Source organism: Urocampus carinirostris, chromosome 17 (genome assembly GCF_059441175.1).
Source record: "Urocampus carinirostris isolate Australia breed hairy pipefish chromosome 17, RoL_Ucar_1.0, whole genome shotgun sequence".
Taxonomy (NCBI): domain Eukaryota; kingdom Metazoa; phylum Chordata; class Actinopteri; order Syngnathiformes; family Syngnathidae; genus Urocampus; species Urocampus carinirostris.
This window is the reverse complement of record NC_142365.1, coordinates 12,931,470-12,955,643: the sequence shown is the minus strand read 5'-3', so window position 1 is coordinate 12,955,643 and position 24,174 is coordinate 12,931,470. Positions and strand designations below refer to the sequence as shown.

Sequence of the window (24,174 nt, the reverse complement as noted above, 5' to 3'; positions counted from 1 at the left end):
TAGCACACCTGACCAAGATTGTTATTAGTTTTCAACAGTCCTCTCTTCTGGTCATTTAAACCAGTTCGATTGGAAAACAGGAAATATTAAAAGAAATTATAGTGTGCCCCGTTGACCAAGAATATGACACTCTATTTTACACGCTCCCCATCCTCCTAAACACCTGATTCAAATGACCAAGAATGTTATCAGTTTTCAACAGACCTCTCTTCTGGTCTTTTAAATCAGGTGTATTGGAGAAAAACAATTATTTAAAACAACTATGTTGTGTCCCTTTGACCAAGTATATGACCTCTCATCCTAGACACTCCCAGTCCTCTAACACATCTGATTCAAATGACCAAAATTGTTATCAGTTTTTGACAGACCTTTCTTGTGGTCATTTAAATTAGGTGTGTTGGAGAAGAGGAAGTATTTAAAACAATTTTAATGTGCTTCATTAACCAAGTGTCGTGTCCAGCATGGTCGCCGTGGCGACCGGCTGGCCCTGCCCCCCGGGCACCGGCTGTAGTAGATCAGCTAATTTGCGTGTGTGCTTCTTAAGGGTGAGTTGTGGGTATTGCGGGCGCTGGTTCATTGCGTTTTCTGTTCTGCATTATTCTGTTCTGTCTGTCTTGAGGAAACCTGTGTTTGCACGTTTTTGAGTTAAAACCTGTTTTGTGAGTATTCTTAGTCTGAGTTCCTGTTTGCCTGTAAAGCCTGTTTTGTTTGTTTTGTCCCTGAGTGTTGGACAACTTTTATTTTGCTAAATAAAAGTATCGGATCGTTAAGGCGAATGAGTTCTCCCTTCCTGCCTCCTGCCTCCGTTCTGGTCCGGTCTCCTGACACCAAGAATATGACACCCATTTTAGACGCCTACCCTCCTCCAACACACCTGATTGACATCAACAAGAATTTATAAGCTTTCTACACAAGTCTTGAGTTCATTTGAGCCAGTTAAAGGAGAACAATACAAAACAATCATAATGTGCTCCTTAGAATCCAGTTGATGACCCCCTCTTTTGGATTATCCCATCTTCCAACACACCTGATTCAATATGATATGTATTATGACCAACTTTCTGAGAGCTACCTTTGTCTTTCATCAGATTCTCCACATCTTGCTTGACGTTGTCGTCCCAGTGGGTGATGTCCACGTGGAGCGAGTAGTCGCAGCAGCTCTTCTCGTCCGCCCACTTCCTCCACTGCTCGTAGGCACCCAGCAAGCTGCTGCCCACCTCCGGGATCACGTGGTCCACTGGCATGGGAGTTAAAGCTTTAACTCGGGAGGTAAAGCTGCTTTAACATTGGCAAAATTTAAAGCTTCGACTTTGAGTTCAAACTTAACTCAAAAGTGAATTTCAAATGTAGACTTTTAAATCAAAGCAACAACAATTAAAACATTGAGTTAATGCTTAACTCAAAAGTTAACGCCACTTTGAAGCCTTAACTCAAGAATCCATAAGTGGTATTGACTTTTGAGTAAAAGATTTTGTTTTAAAAGAATTCATAATTAAGGCTTTTGACTTTGAGTTAGCTTTAATTAAATAACTAAAGCAGCTTTTAAATCATTAAAAGTTTAAGCTTTGAGTTAAAGCTTCCCTCAAAAGTTAACTGTGCTTTGAAGCATTAACTCACGAGTCAAAAGCTTTAACTTTAAATCATCAAATGCTAAAGCTGTGTGTTAAAGCTTGGTTTAAAAAGAAACATCAAGAGCCCATTTAGAATATTGATGTTTGAGTTAAAGCGTTAACTCTATCTTCATCAAATGTTAAAGTTATGAGTTAAAACTTCAAAGGAGGAACATTTATTACATTCATAATGTGCTCTTTCGAACCCAGTTGATGGCTTTAGACGCATCTTGTGATCATTCAAATAAGTTATATTGGGGAAGGAGAAAAATTTAAAATATTATGAAGCATTAACTCATGAGCCCTTTTAATGTGTTGACTCTCGAGTTAAAGCTTGAACTTTTAAATCATCTAAAGTTAAAGCTTTGACTTTGAAAAGAGCTTAACCCAAAAATAAATCCCTTTGAAAGCAGTAACTCAAGGGTTGATTTCAAATCTGAACTTTTGAGTTAAAGATTTAAAATTTAGAATAATTAAAATCTAAAGCTTTGGCTTTGAGTTAACGCTTAACTCAAAAGTTAACACCACTTCCGACTGTTAACTCAATTTCAAATATTGACTCTTGAATGAAATATTTATCTTTAAATCATCAAATGCTAAAGCTGTGAGTTAAATATTAACTCTACAGGTAACATCACTTTGACGTGTTAACAGGAGATCCCATTTAAAATATTGACTTTTGAATTAAAGCATTAACTCTACCATCATCAAATGTTAAAACGATGACTTAAAGTTTAACTCGAAAAGTAAGGCCACTTTGAAGCATTGACTCCATTCAATAATTTGACTCTGGAGTTAAAGCTTTAACTTTAAAATCATCCAAAGTTAAACATTTGACTTTGAAAAAAAGGTTAACAAAAAAGTAAACGCATTTTAAATCGTTAAGTCAAGACTTGATTTTAAATATTAAATTCTGAGTTAGAGAATTGTCCTGAGAGTTATAGCAACGTACACATAATCAGAATTTAAAATTGAGTTAAAGCTTAAGTTAATTCAAGAGACAAATTCAAATCTTCACTGCTGATTTTAAGCTTTAACCTTGACTGATGACATCTACTGTTCTTGAGGTGGGGGGGAACCACCCACCCAGAGAGAGAATGTTTTCCCTTCCACTCAAAGTTCACTTTTGAGTTAAAGCTTTAACTGCAACAAACAAAATCACAATGACATCCTCATTTATTGGGGGTAAACCACCCACACAGCGAGAGAATGTTTTCCTTTCGACTCAATGTTCACTTTTGAGTTAAAGCTTTAACTGCAACAGCGAAAGTGACAATGACAACCTCATTTCTAGGGGGTAAAGCACCCACACAGAGAGAGAATGTTTTCCCTTCGACTCAATTTTCCCTTTTTAGTTAAAGCTGTAACTGCAACAGCCACAATACAATAACATCCTAATTTGTTGGGGGGGGGGGGGGGACCACCCACACTGAGAGAGAACGTTTTCCTTTCCACACAATTTTCACTTTTGGGTTAAAGCTTTAACTGCAACAGCCACAATAACAATGACATCCTCTGTTCTTGGGGGGAAACGACCCAGCCAGAGAGAGAATATTTTCTCTTCTACTGAATGTTCACTTTGGAGTTAAAGCTTTAACTGCAACAGCCAAAATGACAATGACATCCTCATTTCTTGGGGGGGAAACCACCCACACTGAGAGAGAACGTTTTTCCTCTCCACTTAATTTTCACTTTTGAGTTAAAGCTTTAACTGCAACGGCCACAATGACATCCTCTGTTCTCGGGGGAAACAACCCACTCAGAGAGAGAAAGTTTACCTTTCCACTCAATTTTCACTTTTGAGTTAAAGCTTTAACTGCAACAGCCACAATGTCATCCTCAGTTCTCGGGGGGAAACAACCCACCCAGGGAGAGAATGTTTTCCCTTTCACTCAATGTTCACTTTGGAGTTAAAGCTTTAACTGCAACAGCCAAAATGACAACGACATCCTCATTTCTTGCGGGGTAAACCCCCCACACTGAGAGAGAACGTTTACCTCTCCACTTAATTTTCACTTTTGAGTTAAAGCTTTAACTGCAACAGCCACAATGACATCCTCTGTTCTCGGGGGAAACAACCCACTCAGAGAGAGAAAGTTTACCTTTCCACTCAATTTTCACTTTTGAGTTAAAGCTTTAACTGCAACAGCCACAATGACATCCTCTGTTCTCGGGGGGAAACAACCCACCCAGAGAGAGAATGTTTTCCCTTCCACTCAGCCCCTCTCTGAAATCTAATCTCTAAATGAATGGGGGGGATTTTAGGGGGGATCGCTGTAACAGGGCCACGTCTGTTTGGGAAGCCCCCCTTTGCCAACTTTTTTACGAGATCACGTTATGAAAATGTCGCAGCTGTCACTCCTTTCTGAGAACGCACACATCCTATAGTGAGAAAGCATCAGAAAACGCTTTCACGTTGAGCAGATATATTTAAAATGTGCCCCATTTTGGTACAGTAGTCTATTTGGGTTGGTGGCAATGTTCCCTGTAATTTTCCAGGGGTCTGAGCGTTCACACAAAGTCGGTGAGCAACGCTTGAAACAACAGTGAGCAACGGCAACTCCCAAGTGTGGCAACTAAGTCATTATCAAACATGTCCAAAACTTGACATCAGGTTACATTTTGCTGAGTTTCCGGCAATGCAAAAAGATTTTTCACTTTTGAATGAATTGACTCATGTATTATTGCAAAGGTTGTACGGCCTACAAACGTCATTTGTTTTTACAACAATTCTTTCACAAGATTTCCATTTCTTTTTTTTCCTGGTATCTGTTGTCGCATAATACTAACATTTTGGGGGGATTATTTAGTCGGTTGCACGATACACAACTGTATTTAATCACATTTTTGAGTGGAAGTACAATGTTGGCAACAAGATTGACTTGGTATAATTGGAAATTATTTGAATGCAACACAAACTTTTTCTTCTTTTTCCCTGTTTTTTTAATTCCATTAAAAAAATCTCATTGTGTTTATTTTTTCCTAGCTGTTTCTTTTTTCTTTTGGTTCTCTATTTACTTTTTTTACTTTGTTTCTTTCTTTTCTTTTTTTCTGACCTATTTCTGAATTTTTCCTTCTTTTTTTCTCTTCCTTTTGTTTATTTTTTTCTCAGCTTTTCACTACTTTTTCATTTTGGTATTTTTTTCTTTTTTGTTCCATTTCCCCCCTTTTTTAAGTCATTTTGTGCACAATTTTACATGATATTTGGTCGCGTGGGGATTAAAGAAGCAAAAACAACTTCGTTCGACTTCGAGATTGACTTAAAATACCGCGTTTAGAAAACAGGGAACCCGTGTATTCTTACCTTCATGCACTGTAACTTTGACTTAATTCGCTTCTTGATTAACAATTTCGAGCCCTGATTTTTGTGCGCTGGCTAGATTTTCTTCTGCGCTGACAATGTGTGGGCAGTGCGCGATTGCGCACGCGCGCAGCTTAGAGGGAACATTGGCCGGGACGCAATTGGCAAGAATGTGTGTCGTGTGACTAGCGGTAAGATCTTTGGCCGGAGCCTGAACCGATCAGAGTTTCGGGCTGGGTTCGAGCCTAAAGTGTCAATCATTATGTCGGGTTCGGGCCAGGCCGTGATTCTCTCTTGCTCTGAGGCACTATCAGAAACAGGGAACCAGTTGTGAGGGGGGGGGGGGGGGGGGTGGCTGTTTGGTGTAGATGGGAATAGGCCAAAATGACCCTTTCTTCCTCCTTCTGAGTCCTCATGAATAAAATCTGAAAATTTAGGTTCGCTTCGGGCTCAGTCCCTTAACTCAAGTCAGTTTCTTACCGATCATGGTGGTGCCCCCTGCGAGGGCTGCCTTGGACCCTTGAGCAAAGTCGTCAACGGTGACGGTTCCACGGTACGGCATCTGCAAGTGAGTGTGGATGTCGATGCCGCCGGGGATCACCATCTTGCCATTGGCTTCCACGGTCTTCACCCCGCCCGGCACGATCAGGTTGTCGCCGATCTGCCTGAGAAAAAAAGGTCGGAAAATTTGCGATTCGGCGATCGGTTTGTTGCAAAAACTCCAGTAAGAAAACGGAGCGTGGAAAAAAATAGTTACGTGAGAGAAAATCTCATATGCTTGCCTTGTTCTGTCTGACTTCTGGTTAAATTTAAGATTTTTATAATCTATACTACACTATATTATTGTATACCAAGGGTGTCAAACTCATTTTAGTTTAGGGGCAACATAGTAGAGAAAAAAATCTAAATCTGGCCGGAATAGTTGATGAAAGAAAAGGAAGGAAAGAGAGAGAGGGAAAGAGAAAAACAAAAAGAGAGAGAGAATGAAAATGTGGAAGAGAAAGAGAGAACAAAAGAAAAAGAGAGAGAAAGAGAGTAATTGAGCAAAGACAAAAAGGAGAGACACAGAGAACAATCAGCAAGAGAAAGAAATCGAGAAAGAGAAGAGAAAAAGAGAGAGTTGCAGAGAAAGATAGAAAAAAGAGAAAGAGAAAGAAAAGATGAGAGAATAAAAACAAGAAAGACAAAGAAAGGGAGGAATATATGAAGACAGAGGAAATGATAAAAAAGAGAAAGACACAAATAGCAAGAGAAAAAAAAGACCCAGAGAGACAAAGAGGAAAAAGTAAGAGGGTGAGAACAAGAAAGAAAAAGAGGAAAATAGAGAGAGTAAAAGAGAGAGGGCCATAGAAAAGAGGGATGAATAGAAAAAAAGACATAAAGAGTGAGGGAGAAAAAAGAGTGACAGAAAGAATCAGAAAGACAGAGAAAGCGACAAACAGGAGGGAGAAAAAGAGAGAGAGAAACAAGAGAAAGAAAAGAGAGCGAGAGAAAGAGAAAAATAGAGAGGGAGAGATATAAAAAAGACATACAGAGGGAGAGAAATCAGAAAGACAAGAGAGTGAGAGAAAGAGAAAAATAAAGAGGGAGAGATATAAAAGGGACAGAGAGAGACAGAGATAGAAAGAGAGAGAAATAATCCAGCTTCAGGAACTTTGTGAGTGGCACCTCGCTTTGGCGACATCAAGTGGACATATTTTAAACTGCAGCTCATTTTTCCCTTTGCGTTTCTCTCACTGTTAACATTTGAAACCCCTGCTGTATACGATACCATACCGTACTATTCTATACCCTATGACTGTATACTACATGACACTACAATATTTTATACTTTAACAAAACTCTGGAGCAGCATATGTCTCTTTAGTGCCGCCTAATGGCGCTTTCCCCCAAAAATATTCACAAATTGAAAAAGATGGGGGAGGTAAATATATATTTCATATTTTTCCCTCTCACTTGTCAAAACACGGGATGCAATTGGTCTCCTCGAACGCATCAAATTCATATATTGTGATGTCAACTTGTGTCTTTGAGGCTTGGAGAACTTAGATGGAGTCTCCCCCCCCACCCTGATAAATGGAGTCAACTGGATAAATAGATAAAGAATTTTACTTGATGAGGCCATCTTCCATGTAGATGTCGGCGTGAAAGGATTGGTCGTCGTTCACGATCCGGCCGCCTTTGATGAGGAGACGTTCGCTCTGTACAAAAAACAGAAAAAATATATATCGATGTATAGATTATTGCCACGTTTCAAATAGATTCATTTCTAGGTTTGAATATATAATAAAATGCTTCCTTTGCCGGTTTCTATTCCGTCACATCAATGCGCAGCGTCGGGCTGGGCGTTGCCATGACGACAGACTGTCAGACGCTGGGAAATTCTCTCCCTGGACTGACTCCGGCGTGCAGTTGCCATGGCAACGGGTCACCCATAAGAGGGAGGGAGTTTGGATGCAATAAGGGGGCTATTCCTTTGTTGGGAAGAAAGCTATGGTGCTCGTTACCGGGGGCAACCACTTGTAAAAAAATGAGGGGTCATGGTCGATAAAATGACTACGGCGACCAACTCGCACGTGGTAAATTGTAAGGGCCAAGAAGAAATCCACAGGTTTGAGAGCATTTTCCATTCGGGCCCCGGTGCAGTGGAATGCTCTGCAACCTCAGTGGAACTGTTCAAATCTAGGCTTAAAACAGACTTCTATTCTATAACTTATGAATGACCTATATTTCCTGTTGACGATATCTGTGTATTATTTGTTATTGCAACATCCGTTGCAGCCTGGTTTTCCTGGAAGGAGGCTTACCTCAGGTTTTGAGTTTTCCCTTGCCCTCATGTGGGTTTTAGATCAGGGTATGGTGTCGTAATAGTCTGTGGTTTGCAATAATCTGTGGTCTGTTCAGCCCGTCACAAACAAACGTGACTTGACTTCATGATTCTTAAGTGGGTGGTTAAAATGATTATTATTTGTATTTATTTTTCCACCATACTGCAAAAAAAATGAAGTTAAAATAGAGAAAATAAACAATAAAATGAATATTTTTTCCAAGTAAAATGTTTTTGCTCCACAGGCATTTAAGTGTTTTTTAACGTGTATTTATTTCGTACTTTACTATCGTATTTCCTCCAAAAAAGAGGTATTAATACAATAACATAAACGGGTCCAGAAAAGAGGTCGGCAACGGGAGTCAGACAGAAAACCGGGCAGGATAGAGTCAGAGAGTCACGAAAGCTTGCCTAGCGGGTAGCATAGGTTCGCAGACAATCTGACAAGTGTTTTCAGGAAGGCGGGGGTTTGAAAAAAGTCCAACAGCCAATCAGGGTCCGTTGCTGTTGGTGCCAACTGGGCAGACTCAGGTGCCCCACATCAGTAATCATGACAATTTTATTTTAAATGAAATTCCAGAAAACTGATATAAAAACAATGAAGATGGTTTAGATTCACATTGTTATTGTTTATGTGCTAAAAGCATTGAAATTGGCTTAGTGATATAGTGACCGTGTGTCAAATACCCCAACTATACCTAATTGTTGCTTTGAATTGAGCTGGAAGAAGACACACTACTGATACATAACACCCAGGGTTGTGTAGGGTTACTTTAACTTGATTACTTTCAATTACTTTTGGATTACTCCAATACCAAATATGCTAAAAAAAAAAGACAAAAGAAACTAAATATGAATAAAATTATGACTCACAACACGTGGTAAGCTTTCTCTCCTGGCTTTGATCTCTTTGATCTCCGGCAAAACTAACATAAAATGCGACAGAAACAAAATGAAAATAAATCCAAACAGCTTGCCAACATCATTTTTGCCGTTCCATGTGTTCCGTTACTCCCCAAGCCTGCACAAAATTTAGTCATTTTATTCATATTTCGTTTCTTTTGTCTTTTATTTGCATATTTGGTATTGGAGTCATCCAAAAGTAATTGAAAGTAATCAAGTTAAAGTAACCCTACCCAACCCTGATAACACCAATATTGAAAGGAGCAACTAGCTGGAGTTAGTAGCTAACTTAAGCAGCTAGCAAGAGAAACTACCAAAAAGGCCAGTAAAGAATTACAGGAGCAAGATTTATTAACACGTAACAGCTAACAATAAACAATAGCCATTACCTGCAGCCAAGAGGCAAACATGAGTGGCTAGAGAAGGGAATAGTAGAAAAAAATCGAATATGCATGAATGACTGGACTCTGAGAAGGATCACCACCAACAATGCTGCAAGTCTAGACAAGGTTTCAAGCCAAACTCTGAGAACATGTGCTAACCAGCTAGCAGGACTGTTCTTGGACATCTTCAGCCTGTCCTGCAGCTGTCTGTCACCTGGGGGAAAACAGAGAGCCAAATATCCAACTGTGTTTGGGAAAAGAACTCTGGAACACCTTCTGAGCTCCTGCTCAAAACCGCTCAGCAAGGGGAGATAAACCAGGCAACACAACCAGGTGCATAATCCATCATCAAAAGCATCTGCAGCTATAGTCGACCGCAAAACATCAACTGGGCAACTGCTTTGGTCAGAGCAGGAGCCCAGCCAAGAGCAAGATGCAAAATAAGGCACCAGGGGAGATTTTGGTAATGACTCAGGAATGGCTGCCCTGTGTAGACCGGGTAAAGCAGCTGCGGTTCCCCAAGCACATTTTCAGCACTATCCTAATGGCCTCAGAGAACACCAAAAACCTCACGTTGATGGAGTTGATGGTGCCATGGGAGGACCTCTTGGGGAAAGCCCATGAAAGGAATATGACCAAGTACAGACCACTCGTCATTGACTGTTACGTAGCAGGGCTGGAAGGCAATATATATGCCTATAGAAGTTGGTAGCAGGGGATTTGTGGGGCACTCGGTCCACAAAGCACAAAGTGAGAACAGCAAGAAGCAGAGCCATCAAGAACACCACCGAAGCAGCTTAAAAAGCTTAAGATGGCTCTGGATCTGGAGAAGAGAACCTTGGGACAGGCAAATGCCACCTGAAGACAGGTCGCAGGAATGACCATCAGCAGCAGGGTCACCCAACCTCAGGTGTATAATATTGTGAACCCAAAACACCCTATGAACTGAAGGATTTTATACGTTTGACTATAAGGGATTTTGTACGATCAACTACAAATTACATTTATCGAGTGCAATGTAGATTTTCCCTGAGTGAACTTCAGGTCACGCCGTTCCGAATGCAAATGTTTTGTTTAGTTCTGAGGCCTGACGCACAAGAACAGACATCGCGACGCTCTTCTCCGAGACGGTGGCGCCACGTGGGGCCTTTTCCTTACACGACCATGGGAGGAGCCCGCTTGCGGAAAAAACGTGGGCCGGGATAACTTGAGAAGATCGAAAGGGAGAACCATAGAGGAGGCTTGACAAAGACTCGAGCGACACTAATACGGCTAATTCGGCTAATTCGATGGAGTTCACTTAGTTACATACTTTAAGAAAATAAATCTGCCCCCGTGTGAAAATGTCAGCTATTCTTGTCCATCTTTTCCCAAAAAGGAACGAGCATGCATTGTTAGGTGGTGTTTGGTTAATGGAGTCAGATGACTAATTCGAACAATTTAGCAAACGGTACATTTTTAATAATTGAATTCTTAACAGAACCCAGGACATTACCGATGATGCGTTCAGGTGCATCAGGAAACCTATTTTAGTCAGTGCAGCCTTGACTTCAGGAGGTGCAGAAATACTGATCACGCCCCCTTTCTTCTGGATGGAGAAGTGGCGGAGAGTGTGGGCAATATCAAGTTCTTGGGCCTCAACATCTCATCAACCAACCTGGTCTTTGACACTTGCCTCCTGGGGAAGTCCACTAGCTTATTTTAATATCCATTTCTCTTTTTTTTCCCCCAATTTTTTTCTTCTTTTGTTTATTCTTTTCTGAGTTTTTTTTACTCCTTTTTCTTTCCTTTTTCTTGCTTTGTCTTCTTTTATCTCTCTTTTTTTTCCTTTTTTCATTAATTTCTTGTCATCTTTAGTTTATTTTGTCTCTAACTGTTTACTTGTTTTTCTTGCTTTTGACTTTTTTCTTCTACTTACTCTTTTTTTTTCTCAAGCAAGATAGTTTTTGAGTTTTTTTTTCCTTTTCTCTCATTTTTTCCTTTTTTCTTAACTCTTTTGATTTATGTTTTTTATAGTGTTTTATTTGTTTTTTCTTGCTTTCTCTTTTTTCTTCGATTTATTTACTTTTGTTCATTGTTTTTCTAGTTTTTTGTACCTTTTTTCTTACTTATATATTTCTTTTGTACTTTTTTCTTCTTTGTCTTCATTTTTCCTAGCTTTGTACTTGTTTTTTTCTTGCTTTATTTCTATTTTTGTACCCTTCGTCCAAACCTTTTACTTTTTTCTCGTGTTTCTTTGTTTTTCTTTCTTTTTTACTCTATTCATAATACATTTTTTTCTTTTGTTTATTTATTTTTTTCTTTTTTGCCCATTTTTCCCATTTTTAAATTCAGTTCTTGCATAATGTTAAATGAAATTCAGTCATATATAAATTAAAGTAAAATCAATCTGAAGAGCCGTTTGGAAGTCAGAAGACCAGGCTCTTTTAGTGAGCCGAGCCCAAAGAGCCGGTTCTCGAGGTAGAAACACAATTCCCAGCACTAGACGTTGTCGTAAAAAACAAAAAAAGGTTTGAATTCCAAGATCTACAATCAAGCCTTCCAGATCTACTCCATCCTCACTAAGAACTGCCCTAAAAGCCACCACCCAAGTAGAGACCCCGACTCCAACAGCGTAATCTCCCTCGAGGTTTTAATCGAGCTAAAGCTTCCTGGCCTCTCGGCTTTCGCTCCAATGGAAGTCACATGACAGGATGCTGAGTACCAAAATGGAGGTCGTAAAAAAAAAAGAAAAGAAAAAAAAAAGAAACAGAAGAACAAGTCGAGGGCTGACGCGCTTGATCCTGATCGCTTTCGACCTTGCTGGGTCACGCCCTACATCGCCACTGTTGAAAATTCCTCAAAGATGATGGCGTGATTGTTGTCATAGCGACAGTAAAGGGAACCACTGGCATCAAGGGTACCACTGGCTTAGAATGTGATTAGGGTTTTTTTTGTGGTGGGACTTATTCAAATAAAAAGATGCCTTGGGTAATAAATGCTGAAAAATGGAAAATGTAGTTAAACTTGATCGTTGTGGAAAAGATTTACAGGAAAAAAATTCCCGGAGCTTTCCGGGATCTTTGGGGACTAATCTTTTTTTTTTTTTTTTTTTTTTTTCCCAAAATTTGTGAAAGTACACACAAAGATTACAACTTCATTTTGGGATGTTTGCTTTTTTTCAATGTGATGATTGGAATCAGCTTCAAACAAGAGTTTAAACCATTTTAAAAGTGTTCATTTTTTATGTAAATGAACAGTCAAAAATGCTTCAGTGAGCATGCCAGGCCAGTAGGGGGCAGCTGTCAAGCAGAGTAACCGATATTAATATAAATGGCCATCAAAACAGAAAATATTTACAATCATTTTCATATATTTGGCTGCTTTTAAAGTCCATTTTGTCTTTTTCTTTTTCCAAAATGTTTAAGTAGTATTTCAATCTTTTTATTTTGAAGTAGCGTAACTAACATTTTACTGTATTTTTATGAACATTCCTGTAGTAAAATCGAAAATTGTATTACGTAATTGATAAAAAGTAGACTTAAAAAAAATATCGTATTACCATTTTTTCTTTTCGTTTTAGATATTTTTAAGATGTTTTTATCTTTTACTATATTTAAAAAATAAATATTTTTAGTAAAACTTGAAATTGACATTAAAAGATGGAAAATATTATTAGCATTGTGTTGCTAATTTTTGTGATTTTCCCATTTTTCTTATATTTTTTAGATGTATTTATATTTTTTATTATATTAAAAAAATATATCTTTGGTAAAACTTGAAAAATAACAATTAGAATTTGTTTGATAAATATTAGCATATTGTTGTTTATTTTAGAGTTTATTTTTTATTATTTTACCATTTTTTTTCATATTTTTGGATATTTATTAGAATTTTTCTATTTTACTATATGTTTTTGTATATATATATATATATATATATAATCAAACGTATTTTTCTTATTTTACTGCAGAAACTAGTTGACATCTTTAGAAAACAATAAGGCATAATAAAAAATTTAAAAAGAGAAATTATGTGTTATGGCAGAAATATTTTCCGCATTTTTCTATTAAGAAAGACAATAAATAAGAAAAGACCATTTGTCATATCATACCACTTCTAATTTTAAGTATTTTTATTGTTTCTTTATCAAAAATTGAAAAAAAATTACAGTATATGCTAATGGCGACAGGATTGTTTTTAAATTTATATATTTTTTAATTTTAGTATGTTTTTTGTAGCCGGTTATCATCTCAAATCGTATTTTTCTAAAGCCACATGCTGGGTCAACATCCGGCGAATACTAAAAATAGAGACTGTGAAGAAACAAAAAATCTTATCTTACATCTCAACTCAAGACTGTACTAAAAATAAATTACAGAAAACAAAACGTCCAAAATAGATACAGTCATCTTGTTGCCATTTCTAAAAATGATGAAAGGATATTTTCCTTGTGTTACTTTCTATTTTCACTAGACTGGAGTGAATTGGAGTACTTTTATTACTGGACAACTCCCACATTCATTGGACGGAATGGTTTTGGAGGCGGGTCTTAGTCGCAATGCTAAGTCTGCAGCCTTGTTTTGTTTTCCCTTGTTTTTTTCATTTCCAAGTTGCCTGGACACCAAATATTTACCCACAAGGCCGCATTGAGAATTTCAGACACATTCCACTTAATTGCTTCGTCTGCTAATAGAATTACAGTTTGGCTAGCAACTTGAAGGAACCACGGTTGCTATGGTGACTCACATGTAGGCGGGGCATGCTCTGGTTTCGCTGGTGGAGGCCGACCTGGTTCGGATTTAATTTCCTGGGATGGGATTTGACTTTTCTTTTTTTTTTTTTCCAGTGCTTGTTCCTGACAGATGAGGCAGAGTTTGAACTCAAAACGGGGAGGGGGATTACCGCTTGACAAAGGATTGCACGGGCAGAAAGGAAGAACCGCACCTAGAAATGTGACGGCTATTTTGGCACTGGTTCATGTGAGGAAACAGCTGGAATTAAACACTAACTGCAGCAGTTTGATCCCGAATTTCCTGTGTAAATCGAAGATCTTACATAACAAATTTGCTGTTGAATAGTTGTTTTTATTTTCTGGGTTTTTTTTATTTTTTATTTTTTTTTTTAATTTTAATTTTTCGGTACACGTAACAACAATACGCTGAAGAATATTTACAAGCATTTCAGAAAGAATGTATGAAGCCACCGTGCTAAAGCGAACTACTGAGTTTTCTCCTTCAAAAATAAAAAAAACTACTTCAACCTCCAAAAACTCCCCAAAATAAAAGCAAAGAATTAAATTCACCAAAATTGGCGACTACCTATGAGATGCATTAGATACTCAGTGCTAGCAACTGCAACGGATAGCAAGCCAACATATTAGATGATTAGTTTTAAGAAAAAGCAGAAATTTACTATTTAAATGTAGTAATGATGCCCCCAGCCGACACACCCCACAGAACTGCCCCTACAGGAAGTGACCAGACTCTCCAGAGGTGTAATACAAATTGGAAACCCCCGACTGTTCATTTGCAATCAAAAGATGAATGATCTGCATCTGTGTGTCATGTTCATGCCAGGAATGATTTCACTGTATCTCTAAAATGAAATTTTCCCTATAATCAACCCTCATAATTGTTATAATAGTTATATTATTTCGAAAAGCCTGGACAGGAACCGTCTAATCACAGGATCTGCCTCCCGTGACCGTGGCCTCATCACACTTTAAATGCAGAAGTGCGCTCGAAGGGGAGGCCTTGCCGGTCTGCCCCGCCTTTGAAACAATGTTAACCAAGAAGGCCGAAATCCAAAGCCTCTTCTCCTCAGCCGGGAAACATAGCAAAACCCTTCCCTATTTCTCCATCGCTATCCTTCGGCTAAGAGAGGTATGATGGATGAGACGAAAGGGATAGAGAGACTTTTCTGAGGAGGGGGGGGGGGGGGGGGGGGGGGTTCACCATGCGGCCACAACCTCCTATCCCCTCCTAAACCACGGGATTCCTTATCTGACCCAAAATGCAACAAACCATTTTGGTGCTGGGTACAAATAACATTGTGACCCGCTATGAAAATAATTCAAATGAGTTAATTATCTTAAGTTTCGGTCTATTGATCAGTACATTCATTTTTGCTACCAAATTTCTTCCCCCGTTTCCCCTTTGCTAAGACTGCAAGTGCTGGTGTCAACAATATGTGTCATTCTTTTGTCTGATTAAATTTTCCTTGTCATGTAAATAAAACATAGTTGGTTAGATTCAAACACATGCATTATTTATTTGTGTGTAGATATTATTTTCCTTCTGGACTGATCAATCATTATACACATCAATGAACTGAGAAATCGATAAATAAAAACTAAAAATAAAATATGTTAAGAGTATTGCTTCTTTAATGATAAATGCTAGACAATATGAGGCTATTTTGAATCAATTCATGTGTGGTACTGTGAGCACTGCCTACTGGCCAAATCGGCAACCACAGAATTAGATTCTGGACCTGATAAATGTAATTTAAACCAATTTTCTCTGCATAAATTATTGATCGGCGATCAACAACAGGCCAAACGTGAAATTTCAAGAAAAAGAAAAATAATTTAACAGTAGAATTTCCTTTAAATTCTAGCTCAGCTTACCTTAAAGTTAAAAAGTTGGATAGGCTTAACATCACCAAATTTTAGACATTCATTTTGAGACAAAATTGGACAAAATTCTCACGTCTTTAGAATTATTGCTTCATTCGCCTCTTAACCCTTAATATTTGTCCAGATTGTTGATTGTTTTTTAACAATTCCTTAGCGTGTTCCTCATCAGTATTTCTCTATTATATCATGCTTAGTTTCCATGGTTCTCATGTTTCTGCTCCTTCCTTTAGCGTGACTGCAAGCCTCGGGACCCTCCCTGCACTGTGTTTTTCTGACTACCGTTCTTCCGATTCTCACTCATTTCTTTTCGTGTCTTTCACCCTACAGGCAGGTTTTCTTTCAATATCTATTCGCAAACTTCTTTTCCATGGTTATCAATGTTTTGCTTCTCCCTTTAGCATCTCTGTAAGCCAGAGCTAAACAAATTCAAGTTTGTTACGAAGATTCTGAAGTGAACACAGAGTGGGAGAGGCATTGTGGGAGGAGGTTCGGCCAATAGCCTATCTGCACGCGAAACAATAGCAGACTGGCATTTTACAGTATATGACCTTGACCAATAGCTGACGGGCATCTTAGAGACATAACTCACAAAATATAGATTTTTTGTGTCGCATATTGGGTAAAATGCCGTAAAAAGGGACAATTCTTCATAACTTGAAAATATCATAAGGTGGGGAAGTCACATCCTGGGGTTTTTGATGTTCTGCTACATCCGCTACATTCACATTAACCTTGTAAAGCAGAAGTGTCAAAGTAAATTGGACAGAGGGACGAATAAACGATTTTTACTTTAGGTTGACTAATTGAAAATGAAAGAAGCTGTTAATGCTAGCTGCTAATGTTGTGCTTATTGCAGCTAAAGCAGTGCTGGATAATACAAGAGCTAACAGCTAACCGCTAAAGATAGATATGTGTTCAGTTTAGCCCGGGCTGAAGAAAATCAAAGAAAATAATGATTAAAAAATAAGAAAAAAGGGATTTCTGTGCAGTGAATTCCTTTTCAACTGTCCACTGTTTTAATCGAGCAATGTTAGATGCCAGTGCTAGTTTTTAATTCTAGCTGTTAATGCTAACAAAGCTAGTGACTGCCTGTAAAGCTAGCTGCTAAGGTTGGGCTGGTCGCAGCTAGCAACACTAAAACACTGAATCTAACTACTAAATCTAAATATGTGCTCACGACTTAAAATAATATTCTTTGCACTTTACCAAGTGCATTCATTTTTAATTTCTCCATTTTTTTTAAATTGAGTGAGACGATTGATGCTAGCAGCTGTCTCAGAGACGCTAGCGGCCATTATCAAAGCCCGAATTGTCAATTTTAACAATAGTAGGCTAGATGTAGACATGCTAATGGCTATTTTCAACCATTCAGTCAACTGAAATATTTTTTCTAAATATGATCAGATTGAAATACAATATAATAAAGTCCAAAAATATTTTTTAAAAAGAGTGACTTAGATGTCAAAACAGTCGAAACTAAGAATCCTATGCACTGAAATCGTCGAAAATGCAATAATGTATTTCTAGCAGACATTAGTTGGGGGTAAAACTCATTTTTTAGTTATGTGCTGAATTAACCATAAACCAGAGAAAAATTCTGGGAGAAGCACTGTAAAGTGATAAAAATGTACTCAGTGACTACACTGTCTACTATAAATTTACAACTAAAGAAATACTACAAAAATACTACAAATTTGATACAACACTAAATAACAAATGTAGTGCTTGAAAAGACCTAATTCATAATTTTGCTTTCATTCTGAAACGGAAAATACTACAAAAGTACTATTGCGGTATGACTATAACACAGAAATTCTACTACAGAAATACTACAAAGGTACAACAGCAGAAATAAAACAAAATACTACTGAAGTACTACAACAGAAATAATAAAGAATACTAAAGAAATACGACAAGTACAATACTACAGAAATATAAAAAAAAAACGCTTACACAAATACTATGAAAATACTACTATGGTAATATCATTTTACAGAAATACTACTACAGAAATATTATGAAAATACTACTATGTTAATATCATTATACAGAAATACTACTACAGAAGAACGACAAATGTACTACTGCAGAAATACTACAAAATATTACTGAAATACAACAAAAATACTACAGCAATAGTACATTACAGAAAAACTACAAAAATCCTATTACAGAAATACTACGAAAATACTACAATGGTAATATCATAACACAGAAATACTACTACAGAAGTACTAAAATGTACTACTACAGAAACACTACAAAACGAATACAGGAAAACTACAAAAATACTACTACAGAAATACTACAGTGATACTACAAAGAAACTACTGCAGAAATACTGCAGAAAAATATTACAGAAATACAACAAAAAATACTACAGCAATAGTAAAGAAATACTACTATGATAATACAATCAAACAGAAATATTACTACAGACATACTACAAAGGTGCTACTGTAAAAATACTACAAAATACTACAGCTATAGAACAAAAATACTACAGCAATAGTACAAAAATACTACTACAATAATACAATAAAACAAAAATACTACTACAGAGATATTACAACAGAAACACGACAAAATATTACAGAAATAATTTAACAATAGTACAAAATATTACAAAAATCCTACTACAGAAATACTACAAAAGTACTATTACAGAAATACAACAGTGATTCTACAAAAATAATGCTACAATACTAGAAAACAGAAATACTACTAGAGAAATACTACAAAGGTACTACTACAGAAATACTACAAAATACTACAGATATACAACAAAATACTACAGCAATAGTACAGAAATACTACTACAATAATACAATAAAAGAGAAATACTACTACGGAGATACTACAACAGAAACACTACAAAATATTACAGAAATACAAAAAATACTACAAAATTAGTATACAAAATAAAATATTACAGAAATACAAAAATACTACAGCAATAGTATACAATATTACAAGAATCCTACTACAGAAATAGTACAAAAATACTATTCGAGAAATACTACAGTGATTCTACAAAAATAATGCTACAATACTAGAAAACAGAAATACTACTGCAGAAATACTACAAATGTACTACTACAGAAATACTACAAATGTACTACTACAGAAATACTACAAAATACTACAGATATACAACAAAAATACTCCAGCAATAGTACAGAAATATACTACAATAATACAATAAAACAAAAATACTACTACAGAGATACTACAACAGAAACACTACAAAATATGACAGAACTACAAAAAATACTACAGCAATAGTATACAATATTACAAGAATCCTACTACAGAAATAGTACAAAAGTACTATTACACAAATACTACAGTGATTCTACAAAAATAATGCTACAATACTAGAAAACAGAAATACTACTACAGAAATACTACAAAATACTACACATACACAATAAAAATACAACAGTGATAGTACAGAAATACTACTACCATAATACAATAAAACAGAAATAATACTACAGAGATACGACAACATAAACACTACAAAATATTACAGAAATACAAAAAAATACTACAGCAATAGTACAAAATATTTCAAAAATCCTACTACAGAAATACTACAAAAGTACTACTACAGAAATACTAAAAACACTACTACAGCAGTATCATACAGTGAAAAAATACTACAGTGATTCCTAGTGTATGACACAATCCTGAATCCAGATCACAAAAAGCATGCACATTTTCCTATTCATGTAAGTGATGGTTGCCACCAGGCTGTAGTTGCCCAAGACACACCACAGGAAATGAGGCCCCTAGTGGTTAAAGGATCCTTCCAGCCCTCATGCAAGATCTAGCTAGGGTCTTAGCAACACTGCACATTGGCAAATGCGCACAAAGGAGGGGGACAAATCTGCAGCTGGAAGCCAAACCCTCTGTTGCCACCCCCACCCCGTTTAACCCCTTTAGGCGCCACACAATCGCTCTTTTTCTTCGTATTCACAATTACACACTGCCCCTTTATTTTCTTCCATCGAACATCATCCCGAAATGGGCGTGTGCACCCTCCACCCCCCACCCCCTTCTTTGCACCATACAAGCTTTGCACCATCAACCGGCTTGAAAATAAACCCTTGCAATTATGATCGGATTTATGACTTTGCAAACTCTTCAAACATAAAACAGATTAGCTTATGGAGTTAAAAGGATAAAAAAAGGATAACGTGACTGCAAAAGGGGATTTTTTTACCCACCCAAAAAAATGCATCGTTTATAATCCGCACCACACATTTGAACGCACCAAAATGATTTCTATTAGAGGAAAAAATCATAACCGAAAGACGATTTTAAGGGTGACTTAATGGGCGAGTCTTACAACAAAGAGGAGGTGGGATACCATTAAGAAAACGCCTCGCGTAGTCCGTGTTTCCAAACGAAAATCTTAACTAGCTCCCAAGAAAAAAATACATTTTAAAAACCATAAATCGAAACACAAGCGGGATACAATTTACGGCGATTTACAGCGAGCGTTAAAGTTCCCCACATTTTGACGCGCCCTGAAGTACTCACCGTGATTTTCGGGATGTTCTTCTTGCCTTGATAAGACATTGTTGATTTGTTGTGATTTCAGATTGATCAAAGATGATAATAAATGCTCTCTTGGATGCGTGCAATGTTCCGGGAATAAAAGCAAAGCCGGACGCGCGCATGCGCACAAAACAAGCTAGCTAAAGTGTTGCAGGAGCGTCGATGCAAAAAAAAAAAAAAAAAAAAAGCCGGCCCCGCCCTCACTTGAGAAGAGTGCAGTGGCAACATATTGTTGCTAGAGGGCGACAGAGCTGATTCAATTTTCTGAGGTTGCATTAAAATTAGTTTATTCAAGGAGTTTTAAAGTTTTATTTGATCACTAGATGTCGCTGTACAGTGTAGTGCAACTGAAAACAAGTGCTAAAATTCACAAAGAAGAATGCTTTTCAATTCATTAAAATGTCATGTTCATGTAAAATGATGTATTTTTGCTGACTTAATCAATATATATTTTTTTTTTAACAAACCAAGTGTTTTTGTGACCAGTAGGAGGCGTTATATAGTACTAACCGTCCGCTTAACAATAAGTGTGCATCCTACAACAGGTATAATAGGGGTTAGCAAAAACGGCCCGCGGGCCACATGCTGGGCAGGCAGACTTTATAATGTTGCCCACCAAAAAAAATAGTCCAAGTATTATGAAGATATATATATATATATATAATAGTAATTAAAGTACTTCTGAATAAATAGTTTTTTTAACGGCTCCAGTTTTTCCTCATTGTCCCTTTGTGTCTAAGACAAAAATACTACAAAATTACTATTAAACAAAATATTAAATTTAGTTCTTAAAATAACCTAATATAATGTTTCTCTTTCATACATTAAAGAAAAATACTAGAGAAATACTCCAAAATACTATTTGAGTTATACTATAATACAAAAATAATACTACATAGATACTGCAAAGGTAGTACTGCAGGGATACTACAACAATACTAATATGATAATACTATAATACAGACTACAGAACTACTATAAAAAAACTAATATAAAATACAACAAAAATCCTACTACAGAAATGCAACAAAAATACTACAAATATACAACTATGTTAATACTATAACAGAGAAATACGACTAAAGATACACGATAAAGGTACTACAGCAACAAAATAAAACAAAAATACCACAAAAATACCACAAAAATACTGTAGTATACAATATACTACTACAGTAATACAATGATACAAAAAAACGACAATAGAAATATGACAAAGATACTGCAGCAACAAAATATTACATATATACTATAGAACAACTACAAAAACATCACAGTGATACTACAAATATACTAAAGATTTCCTACAAAAATACAACAACGTAAATAATAATGACACAGACAACAAATTCTGACTGGACTTCTTAGTAGCTTCTTCCTCTAGTCGCTAAAGTTAGCCACTTTTACCAGCTTTGACCAACTCCAGATGTTGGCTCTTTTCAGCCGCTTCGGGTGTGTCCAGCTCCCTCTGTGTTTTGCTTTCATATCCCTGGCTAAAATTCATCTTTGCTCACTTGAGAAAACATAAAATAAGAATTTTGAATTTCGCAAAGCGGTACCTTTCTGGCTTCATAGTGTGTCTTCCTCCAATGCACAGGTTTCAGCTTCATTCTGAGCTACAACGACCTCTAGTGGTGAACTATTGCATACTCTCGCTCTAAAACAGGCATATCTATTAACCTTTTAAGATATCCACAATCTTTACGTCTGTTGGTTTCTCTGTCCATTTTATCTATTAATTATTAACAAGCAAACTTAAGGGCGAGGCCCACTTTCTGTATTATGAAGTCATTTATTATGCAGAAATCAATAATAAAACGCTGCACAAACAAAAATATACACTATATATTTATATATATATATATATATATATATATATATATATATATATATATTAAAAATATATATTAAAAAATAATTTTGCATTGCATGTATATGTACTGTATATGCATTACCCTGAACTAACCCTAATAAAGATTGCAGTTTTGAATCCACTTAACTATGTTTTCATAACTTCTGTTATAAAATATGAATAATGATTCCTAAAAGTTGCATATTTTTCCCATTTAGCAAATGTTTTGAATATTTAAGAGTGTATTTATTATTTATTATACATTATTTTCCATACCATGAGGCGAACCAGATTATAAAGCATATCAAGTTTGTGGGGGTGGACCCAAATGTAGGGAAGCCGGAATGGAGGCAAGTGTACTTAACAAAGGATGATATTTATTAACAAAAATCAGGAACAAAAAACAAACATAACAAGAAAAGTGTCCAAACCCGAAACAAAAGCCAAACCTGATGTGGGAACTGAAAACCGGCTGGAATAGCATGGAATTGGAAACCAGGATGACAATAGCAATGACCCGACGCTGTGTGCTGTCCCGATAGTCAATATAAAGTCTTGGTATAACTAGGGACAGGTGTGTGGTGATTGAGCTTAGGTGTGTCCAGTTCCAAACTCCGGTTGATGCCCTCTAGGGGAAGGCCATTTAACGGTAGACAACAAAAAATCCATACTATTTCACACCATTGGCAATGACTAATCTAATGAATATCCTGTTGATTGGTCGGCACCGTTGAAACTCGAACTGGGACGATTGCATTGAAAAAAAAACACAGTATATGGCGATAACACAACCGCACCACGTCACATTGTGATATCAAAAAGATTTTGGTGAATTTTGCAGCTCTACTTCGTACTTTGAAGCGTCATCGCCCCCTATGGGGTGCGCCAAAGAGGACAGGCACATGCTACACCTAAACAGGGTAAGATGAAATGTGTATTACATATCAATTACTGTATGGACATTTATAATGGACAATGCAAAAAATCTGAGTGTTGCTGAAAGTTGATGCAATTTGGGGTGGATTTTGTTTTTTGTAATGATAAGAAGTAATTGCATAATTTTATTTTTTATCATAGTTTAATTATTTCATATTTTATTTTTAATTTTGTTGTTTGGTAATCATCTATTGCAGCCTGGTCATCGTCTCATGTGCAGTCCCTTCTCAAGGTTTCTTTGTTTTCCACATGCTAAGGTTTTTGAGTTTTTCCTTGCCCCCATGTAGGTTTTAGATCAGGGGATGGTGTAATAATAGTCTGTGGTTTGCAATAATGTGTGGTCTGTGCAGCCCTTTGAGACTCTTTGTGATTAAGGGCATCACAAATAAACCTGACTTGACTTGCCAGATGCCAGACGAACCCAAAAAAAATCACAAAAGCAAAAATGACATGAGTCATCATCAATCAGACTTTCACCAGAACGGTCACAAGCCAGGAACGGAGACAGGACCCAGTAGCGTTCGTTTACTCAGTTTTATTGATAAGAGGGAGAGAAGGGCTTGCTTCCACGATCCGAGGATCGACGGACACGGGTAGCAGGTGGCGGTAAACGCAGAAGTGGCACTTCCGTGTCGAACGAGGATGATTGTAGACTTGCGGGAATACTAGTCGTTAGCCAGGACGGGAGAACAGGGGCAGTATCGAGTTCGGAAACGAGATCGGCAACAGGTGTCAGGCAGGTAGCGGGGCAAAACAGGTCGGATGTCGGGATGGCAGAACAGTTCAGAATCGAGTCCAGAAACAGGTCGGCAACGGGTATCAGGCAGAAGAAAACGGCAGGAAAAAATGTCGGACGGAATGAGCTTGCCTAGCTGGGAGCATAGGGTCGCAACAATCAGACGGCGTCCTCTTGAAGCCGGGGGTTTAAAAGGACTCTCTTAGCCAATCAGCTCTCAGGGCTGTTGGGGCCAATTGGGCAGTCACAGGCAGGGTTGGGTAGGGTTACTTTAACTGGATTACTTTCAATTACTTTTGGATTACTCCAATACCAAATATGCTAATAAAAGACAAAATAAACTAAATATGAATAAAATGATGACTCACAACACGTGGTAAGCTTTCTCTTCTGGCTTTGATCTCTTTGATCTCCGGCAAAACTAACATAAAATGTGACAGA

General features: G+C 37.1%; 1 protein-coding gene across 1 annotated transcript in view; it reads right to left on the bottom strand.

The window, feature by feature from the left end:
• dpysl3 (dihydropyrimidinase like 3) overlaps nt 1-20,339 on the bottom strand; it is a 33,023-nt gene extending 12,684 nt beyond the window's left edge. Inside the window, exons 1-4 of the mRNA XM_088320493.1 lie at nt 20,192-20,339; nt 7,024-7,112; nt 5,392-5,576; nt 1,073-1,237 (exon numbers count right to left, since the gene is read on the bottom strand). Of these exons, the coding sequence (XP_088176619.1) occupies nt 1,073-1,237; nt 5,392-5,576; nt 7,024-7,112; nt 20,192-20,230 (478 nt within the window). The 5' untranslated portion in view covers nt 20,231-20,339. The remainder of the gene's footprint in view (nt 1-1,072; nt 1,238-5,391; nt 5,577-7,023; nt 7,113-20,191) is intronic.
• Between the last annotated feature and the right edge of the window lie 3,835 nt (nt 20,340-24,174).